We start from the raw sequence: 9,697 nt of genomic DNA, 5'->3' as shown, positions 1-9,697 counted from the left end.
GGCCTTTACATGTGGCTGTCAAAATAATAGTGTACTGGACTTACATATGTTCTGTATTTTCTCTCACAGAGTAATACAGCAGCTGTATTCTAGAATTTGTGGGTGGTGTTCTGCATTAAACCCTAGCTGCCTCATCTATGGCTCATGTGTTCACAGGAGTAGGATAACCTTTTCAGCAGGTTAGTCTGGAGCAAAGCCACCATGAGCTGGCAGTCAGGAGTAAATAATAAATATTCAAGAAGAAAAATCGCAGAACTATTTAATTGGGGCAGCTCATCATCAAGATCTCCCATTCTCAGTAGTGTTGGCTTCTCTTCTATATTGCCCTTATGCTGAGACCTCTGGGTAGCAAAAGGAGCAGCTCATGAGAATCTGAAATGTTGAGCAGAACAACGTGGCTGTGACTATGTATGTATCTGAAGCAGAGAAATGGAAGCCAGAGATGAGGATAGCTCTGTATCTTAATGAGTTCAGGGGCTGGTGCTGTTACATCTTTATTTCCCCCGTTCACCCTTCTGACCACTGAACTACATCCAGTACCCTTAGATCACAAATCATCACAAAGAACCATTTTTCAAAAGGTGACAGTAGTGCTTGTCAAGGACCAGTGGCAGGGCATGAAATCCAGTGAAGCTTCTGCTTGATCCCAGCCATCAACTGCCCAGGTTATTCAGTGCTCTTTGTTCCAAGCTAGGCAAGTGTACAGCGTTAAGTATGCCTACTGGTTTTATGTAAGGGCAGACAATAGAAGGAATATGAAACTTCAGCTGAGAACAGGATATTCTGCAAATCTGAGAGCAGTGAATATCACCAGCCCAATTAAAAGGGCTCTTTTGAGATGTGTTTCATGTCTGGAAAAAAAAAAATAAATCTTGACTTCTCACTATGTATTAGTGTCACACCAGTACAAGCATTCAGTATCTTTATTGCCTCATGCATTGAGGTTTTCTGCAGTAACAATACAATGTAACTATCAGTAAAAGATGAGAACATAATGAAATTACAATGAACATATTTCATAGTATTAGGCTTGTAAAACTTTGTATTTTTAAGCTCTGAAAATTAATTTTTCCCAACCCACTTAAATACAGGAAAGCTAAAACACAATCCTAACTGACAGACGACAGGTTGCAGTTCAGAGTTCCATTCTGCATAAAACAATGAAAAAATAATTAATCCAACCACAGTATCTATATATCAAATTTCTCTTCACAGATATTGTGTCCATGTTCTTCATAATCTTCTCTAGTTACTATCATGTCTTCAAAATCATCATTTTCAGAAATGAGCTTCCCACCTTCCCAAGAATAAGTAATGGGGCTGAAAAATGAACAAAGTTACTGTCACTCAGGTGTATGTTCATTTTCAATGGAAGTAAGCAGTGATGATTTCCAAGACTTTTTACTTAACCATACCTATTTTAAAAAGTATTTTTGATTGCTAAATCAAACCATCCAGCTCCAGACAATTTATTAGACAAAGTTTGATATTTTAGCAGGGCTAACTGAGTTTGCTTTTTATAAAAAGCAAGTGCCTCTTTGGAGGTAAGTGGGCTGGAAGTGGAGATGTCTTTGTATTTACTTTGTGCACATGACGATTTTTTAATAATATGTAAAAATACTCATTAATAATACTTTTACAACAACAAAGATTTTTTTTACTTTCAGGATATACTTGTTTTGTTTCAGCTGTATATTGTCTTTCTGCAAAGGTGTTACTACTACCCCTGCCAAATTGCTGAAGAGGCTACATTAATAATAACATGGTGGCATTCAGATGCCGAAAATTCTTCTAAGTAAAAGACTAAACTCTAATCTTGCATACCTATGTATCTACTTAATACAGTCTTATTTGTCTGTTTACAATAAAAAGATTGATCCTGAAAACACTTATATGCTTAACTTTATTATCCTAAGTGCAGGGCAATCAGGTGTTCTCTAATTTATTCGGTTTGTCTAAAAATACAGTGATTTAACATACCCCTTCTTGTTCACCTGATATTTAAATTAACCCCTTTACTCCTTCTATCTTTTTAATCAGCAAAATAAATTGTACTTTATAGTTTGTTCTGCTAGAAGGACAAAGCTTGTTCTGTACAGTTTAAAACTTACTTTTCAGGAAGAACAACAGAAACATCATAATCAGTTGGAGTAAGACATCGAACTTCAGAATAAACTCTATCTCTAAAGCCTGGAAAAAGGGTGTTTCCCCCAGTCAGAACTATGTTCTTGAAAAAATGAGGCTGCATTTCTGTAAAATGAACAATCTGTAGTTAGAGACTGAATATCTATTTAGAGATGAAAGGCTTTTTTCCCCCAATTTTGTTATGAAGTGGAACAGAAATAAGAAATATGCATAGAATAATTTAATTATAATTTAATTATCACATTGGTTAAGTAGCTTCATTGAGAAATACAAGAAAGTCATAAATTACCTCCTGTTCTTTGTAATTTGTAGAATTTGGCTTTGATAACTACTGTTTTCTTATATTGTCAATTACATTTCAGGTCTGCTAACACAATTCCCTTTTGAAAGGGATTTTAAATGATACAATTTTTTTAAGAGTACAGAATAAAAGCCTCAATGCTGCCATACTTATGTGGTATCATAAAACCTTTGGAAGTCATCTTTGTAGTAATAACATTACTTTCATATGCATCATCTATAAAATGAAAGCATTAGTGTTACTTCTGAGAAACACAGAGTCAGAAAGGTTTTATACTTTGATTCTTAAATTACTGAGTTAGGTCAGTTTAATTTATCTCCTGAGTTTGTTTTCTCTTCTGAAGAAAGATAGTTTTAAACACAACTAAAAGGAATTTCAAGTGTATTCCATCATTGGCATCCAAGACAGATAGGTCATGTTAGAAAAAGATGGTAAGAAGAAATAAGTACACAGCAATTAACTGAAAAAAAGAATAGAACCCAATGAATCAATCACCACAAAACTGTGGTTGCCTAGCAGAGGATCTTGTAGACAATCAATTCTAGAGTATATGACACATCAGAAAACAGAACAGTTCATGGCAACTTAATAACTGTCATATTGAGAGTACTGACAAGACACTTGGCATGCTTTAAAAAAAACCCACACCAAGAACTAAAAAATATCCAAAAACCCCAAAATAACACCACCACTGTGCTTCCCCCACTTTTCAAAATACTTCTAGGTTGTACCTTCTGGTAGATTCTGAATAGAATAAACAATGGCTTCAGGAATTCCCATCTCTTGAATACCAATATCAGAAGGATGGAACAGTATTTCTGGAACTGCAAATCTTTCATTTGTTAGACGAAGTGTCTGTTCACCAGTCTTGTATTTTCCACTCAGCACCATCTCTTCTCTTGGCTAAATGAAAGACATTAATAGTAGTCACTGTTTAAGAAAAGATAGTCAGCTAATATTTTCCTTGTACTGCAGAGACAGGCAATGTATTCTACGTTAAGCTGTATTATCAACAAATCTTTTAAGGTATGGTATTAAATCAGAAGTGACTTTGCTCTTATCAACTGTTGGCTTCCTTGAAGCAAAGTAAGTATGCACTAGAGTGGACTTAAAATATTGGGACTGCTTTTGAAACTATGATGAACTTGGTAAATAAGAAAAAAATTGTTCAATTCTCTTCATTAGTATGAAGACTTTTCAGGCTCTTCTGTAACATGATTTGGAACTTTCTACCTCTTAGGGTATTTAAATGAAATACAGAGTGGCTTACAAAAAGGTAACAAAGCAGAGCTTTGTTTTGTTAAGCTTTCCAGCTTAACTTCAAAGACAAACAAACAAACAATAATTATATGGATACGTTGTATGACAGAGCACAAGTACATAAAGCTACAAGTATTAAATAACAGAACATAAAATGCTGGAAAAACAGTATATAATTTTCATCTCAACTTCCTAAACTTTACCAATTAATGCATAGTACAAAAATAAATAAAAATAAAGCATTAGGGAAAAAAAAAGTATTTTTAACATCTCTGCTAGACTTGTGCAGGGCAACAGTCAAATAAATACTTCAAAATACATACTATCGTTACCTTACAAAATCCTTTTTTGATTGTGCTGAAGTCTGGCAAAACATAATCTACCATTACAGTATTTTCCTCTCCTTTCAATCTGAAAAAGAAGAATGTAAAATACAACAGAATAAAGAAAAAGTTCTAAATCCCAACTATTTTATGCTGACAAGACTTCCTTTGACTAAATTGGACAATTTTCCAATTGGTTTATGGAATTGGTATGGTTTTATTTGTACAAATAGAATTAACAGAAGTACCAACTTTCACATTTAGTACGATCGTATACATACTTGGCAATGTCCATGTCCTTGTAAAAGTTTTGAGAAACATAACACACATCTTCTTTCACTTGATTAATTACATGTGTTTCATCCATAACATGTAGCTGTCTGTGGAAAACAAAACAAAACAAAACACAGAAGTTTGAGAGCAATTAAGTATCAGCATTACCTGTCCAGTTTTCCACTGGAGATGAGCAACCATAATTTTCAAATAGCAGAAAAGTACTGTCTCAATATCTACAACTTGTACTCAATTTACAAAAGCATTCCTGACCTACTGGAGTTTAATACTTTCATAATTCACAGTTCAACAAAAACAAACACCTATCTGCATTTGCATTTGTTTTCATAACAAGTATAGCCATAATCCTGCAATTAGTTCTACTGTCAAAGACCTTTACCTAGATAAAGCTTCAAACTAAAGGATCCTAACAAAAAGCTGATCCTGTTGATTTTTTTTTTTTTGTGGCATTGACAGAATCAGTTAGCAAACTGACTGATAGTCTACTGAGACATCTCAGAAAATATGTAAGGTCTTGTATAATTGTGAGCACACAGGTAATCTCAGCAGCTTCAAGTGCTGGCATTTAAAAACTAACGCCTTATACTCATCTTAATTCATCTTGATCTTAAGCTCAAAATGTCAACTAGCAGATTATGACAGACAAACATTCCCTTCTCTTTCAAACAGAATTTAATTTAAAATTCACAGATCCAGTTAAGAATATCACCACAAACTTCTAACTCATTTCATACCAGGCCTCAAGAGATTATCAGCATGTTTTACCTGTAAGAGATGATCTCCTTCAAATGGTTGGTTAAGAGCTTTCCTCCAACATTAATCCTACAGAAAAGGAGTAACACACAAGGAATTCTGTCATTATTAACTTCAGGCATAGCAAGCAATTTGTCTAGAAAATATATACCAGTTTACCTGATGATTGCCTCTTTCTTCTTTTTACTTCTACAATAAGGTACAATGTGTGTGAAAGAGTATCCACTATCCACAATGATACAACATAGCTCAGATGGATTATCCCGGAAATACCTGTGTGCACTAAGAGCTCCAGCTGAAAGGCAGAAAGCTTTATTCAATTTTTATTTGAACATGAAGTTTTAAAATTTATATTGCTAGGCAAATGTACTCGCTTCATATTTTAAATGCCTTAGACTTCCAAGACCTTGATACATAATACTACAGCCAACACATTAATTCATTTTGATAGTGGATAAAATTAGATACTGTGTATACCCCCATTATTCTTCCTCAAGAGTTCCAGTCCATGTTAAGTTCCTTAAGTCCAAGCCAACTGATCGGACCACAATTTATCAAACCTATCTGAAGGAGTATTCTATGACCAATCATCTTTAGGAAGGTTTATGATGTTATTTACACATTCCCTCTAAGATACAATACATTACATTATTGTAATTCTGCATTTTACTTGCTAATACGGAACAAAACCAAACAAAAAAACTACCACCACACCCCAAAAAAAGGGAAAGCTATCAAGGTCTTCATGCAAGGCTTCAGCAGACTTTCTCAAATGCAATCCTGTTTCAAAACCCATCCATCACCCTGACTCTCCTCAGATTTCCTTTATTTGTATACCATGAAACTCTTAATATATACATGTGTGCATATGCATTTATTTATTTTCAAGGTTAAACTTCAAAATACATAAATAATAAATGTGAAGTACAAGGAGACAGACTCACCGTTTACTCTAAGAACTGCTTGAAATTGGTATTCTTCAAATAGGATTTCATTCATGGACTCTTGTATTGAAGTGAAGTTAAAATAAGGTTCGGTAATAATAATATTGGTATCTACAAAATCCACCTATGAAAAATACATCAAGATTGTTATTATACAAAACTTAGCTATTAATACTCAATTACCATATCTTGCAGCAGCTGCAGATGATGTACATCTGAAGACATGACTAGCACTTGCTGCATCTGTTTGTGGAAGCTAGGCTCTGAAAGTTTTAGGGCTTTTTTAAGCCTTCACGAGCAGTGATACAACCTTATCAAATTAGTGGGTAAAACATACCAGAAAGGAACACCCTCATACCTATTCTGTTCCTGTTACCGCCTTTAAAAATTGTAATCCAGCATTTTGAAGACACATCCATAAAGGAACTATACAATACTAACACAAGATACTTTACACTAATGCTGTCAATTACAGAAAGGTAAGTCTCTTTAACAGCCCAGCACTTGCATCACAAAATTACTATGTAATAACCAAAGATTAAGCCCTGTGCAAAGCAGAATCAGCAATAAAACTCCCAGTGACCTCTAGTGAGGTCAGCAAAAGATTCTGGACTTTCCCCATTTACTGATCTCTCAAACTCCTTTAGAGAGGACTTCAGAGATCTTACTTCAGTTGTAACTGGATACAGCCCTAAAACATATTACCAGCTGTATCTCTCTGAAGCCTTCACTCATTAAAAAGAATAAACAGTTCTCCTCAAAACCATGACTGAATTGAATCTAGTTCCAAAACTGAAATGAAAACTTAAGTATCAAAAGCCAATACTGCATATTTTTCTGTATGGAGACTATGCTATTTTGAAGTGTACTTTTACTCCTAGGACAATTCTGCCTCCTAGGTGTTATTAAAAATCAAAAACTTTCCTAATACCTAACAATACCTTTTTAAAAGAAAAATTATAAGGGAAGCCTTACTGCACTTCTTATACTAAATCAAATTTGTGTGCTAAATAAGAAAAATTAAGTATCAGCTATTTATATTTTATACACTCAACCTACTCATAGGCAGGAAATGGTTATCCAAAGGTGGTTACTTAATGGGTGTGTCTTTCGGCCTACAGACCCACCTCATTGCTCTTTTATATCAACAATTTCTTGATCTCTAAACCACATTCTGTCTGTAATTATTATTATTATTATTTGCTAATTTAAACTGTAATTATATTGATATGAATTTCTTAACATATGTGAACCAAACTCAGTATGAATACACAACTTAAATATATTTTTATTCTTACAGTACAGCTTTACATAAAAATATTCTTCAATTTGTAAAAAATAAACCCCTATGATTTCTAATTGAAGGCACTTTCAAAGAGGACAATAAATTCACCGGTTCTATTTAATATTTTATGTACTTAGGTTAATTCCATTAGTCAGTATGTAAGCTACACAAGATCTGTAATTTAAAAAAGCCTCTTACTTGATACATTTCTTTTCCAAAGAGATAATCCCAAACCTGTCTCTGGACATCCCAATTCACCAAGTAACCCTATAGGAATTTAGAAAAAAAAATAAATTACACTATTTAGAAAACAAAATCATGCTTTAAAAGTCACTAGATACAAAACATGTCAAGTGATTGACAGAATGGTAATATAAAAAAATTGAGAGTAAAACCATCTAAATTCACATTTCTATGCCAAGGAGTGCATGTTACATAGGATAAAGAACGCTACAAATATTAATTACTGTACCACAAAAACTATGTAAATTATGTTTCCTATATACATTCTTCTCTTTGACAGAAGCCTGTCAATCTGACCTCCGTGCTAGTGGAGGTTATCATCCTTAGTGCCATCTTGTGGCATGTACAGGATAACGAGGTGATCAGGCCCAGCCAGCATGGATTTATGAAAGACTGAGTAACCTGACCTCCTATGACAGGTTACCCAGTTAGTGGATGACATAAAGGCTGTGAAGGTTGCCTACATGGACTTCAGTAAAGCCTTTGACACTGTTTCCCATAGCATTTTCTTGGAGAAATTGTCTGCTCTTGGCTTGGATGGGCATAAACTTCACTGGGTAAAGCACTGGCTGGATGGCTGGGCCTAGAGAATGATGGTGAATGGAGTTAAATCCAGCTGAGAGCTGGTGACAAGTCATGTTCCCCAGGGCTCAGTACTGGGGCCAATTCTGTTTAGTATCTTTATTGGTGATCTGGATGAGGAGATCAACTGCAGTCTCAGCAAGTTCACAGATGACACCAAGTTGGGCAGGAGCGTTGATCTGCCTGAGGGTACAAAGAGTGTGCAGGGGCCCTTGGACAGGCTGGATAGATGCGCTGAGGCCAACTGTATGAGGTTCAACAAGGCCAAGCGCCACGTCCTGCAGCTGGGTCACAAAAACCCCAGGCAATGCTACTGGCTTGGGGAAGAGTGGCTGGGAAGCTGCTCTGCAGAAAGAGACCTGGGGGTTCTGATTGGTAAGTTGCCAGGAGCCAATATGAGCCAGCAGTGTGCCCAGGTGGCCAAGAAGCCCGACAGCATCCTGGCTTGTATCAGAAATATTGCGGTCTGCAGGACTGCAGAAGTGATTGTTCCCCTGTACTTGGCACTAGTGAGGGCTGCACGTCGAGCTCTGTGTTCAGTTTTAGGCCTCTCACTACAAGGACACTGAAGTGCAGGAGTGTGTCCAAAGAAGGGCAACAAAGCTGGTGAAGGGTCTAGAAAACAGTGCTTCTGAGGAGCATCTGGGGGTACGGGAGTTGTTTAGCCCAGAGATGATGAGGCCAAGGGGACACCTTATCACTCTTTACAACCACCTGAAATGAAGTTGTAGTGAGGTGGGCGTCAGTCTTTTTTGCCAAGCAACAAGTGACAGGATGAGAGAAAACAGCCTCAAGTTGAGCCCAAGGAGGTTTAGATTGGATATTAGGAAAGATTTCTTCAGTGAAAAGGTTGTCAGGCACTGGAACAGGCTGCCCTGGGAAGTCATTGAGTCACCATCCCTGGAGATATTTAAAAGCCATGTAGATGGTTTAGCAGTGGACTTGGCAGTGCTGGGGTAACAGCTGAACTCAAGAGATCTTTTTAAAAATCTGATTGTATGACTGTTTGTTAAACTTAACACTGCTGAACTTGACTCTTGTATACGTACAACCTACATACAACCCTGCAGTTGGGGCACATTGTAGGAAATGTATTCCTTAAAACACCAATTTACATTTGGCCATAATGTTAAACTCAAGATATCTCACTTACTTTCTGAAAGGGGAGGATATAAAACAGACCAGAAGGATCTTTAATTTCATCCAGTTGATTTGCTGTAAAGGTTTTCAAGCGTGCAGTCTTTGATCTGAACTGACAGTTGGGAATAACGCTGGAAAAGATTGGGAAGTTTCATATATATATATCGTTATATGAACCAATAATTGTCTTTACACTCCTTTCATAACTAGTATACTATCAATAACATTTTGCTGCTGTGTTTTGGTTTCGATCGATTTATTGGAAAAAGTTACAAGGGAAATTCCTAATTTCTACCCCCTCCAGTGCAGATGAGGCACCTTTTGGGGAACCAACACAGACCCCCCCGCCATCCCCTGCCCCCAGCACACCAGAGAAGGCGCCGGCGGCTCCTCTGCGTCCTGGCACCTCCCACCCCGCGGACCGACC

General features: G+C 36.4%; 1 protein-coding gene across 1 annotated transcript in view; it reads right to left on the bottom strand.

The window, feature by feature from the left end:
• Nucleotides 1-888: 888 nt before the first annotated feature.
• Nucleotides 889-9,697, bottom strand: part of ACTR6 (ARP6 actin-related protein 6 homolog (yeast)) — a 13,073-nt gene continuing 4,264 nt past the window's right edge. Inside the window, exons 2-11 of the mRNA XM_010008079.1 lie at nt 9,284-9,401; nt 7,504-7,572; nt 6,021-6,144; nt 5,236-5,371; nt 5,089-5,145; nt 4,311-4,409; nt 4,039-4,117; nt 3,178-3,349; nt 2,112-2,250; nt 889-1,320 (exon numbers count right to left, since the gene is read on the bottom strand). Coding sequence (XP_010006381.1) covers nt 1,191-1,320; nt 2,112-2,250; nt 3,178-3,349; nt 4,039-4,117; nt 4,311-4,409; nt 5,089-5,145; nt 5,236-5,371; nt 6,021-6,144; nt 7,504-7,572; nt 9,284-9,401 — 1,123 coding nt within the window. The 3' untranslated portion in view covers nt 889-1,190. The remainder of the gene's footprint in view (nt 1,321-2,111; nt 2,251-3,177; nt 3,350-4,038; nt 4,118-4,310; nt 4,410-5,088; nt 5,146-5,235; nt 5,372-6,020; nt 6,145-7,503; nt 7,573-9,283; nt 9,402-9,697) is intronic.

The sequence above is a fragment of the Chaetura pelagica genome, unplaced genomic scaffold, assembly GCF_000747805.2.
Source record: "Chaetura pelagica isolate M959 unplaced genomic scaffold, ChaPel_1.0 scaffold50, whole genome shotgun sequence".
Lineage (NCBI taxonomy): Eukaryota > Metazoa > Chordata > Aves > Apodiformes > Apodidae > Chaetura > Chaetura pelagica.
The sequence above is the reverse complement of the archived record's forward strand: the minus strand, read 5'-3'. Positions and strand labels throughout refer to the sequence as shown.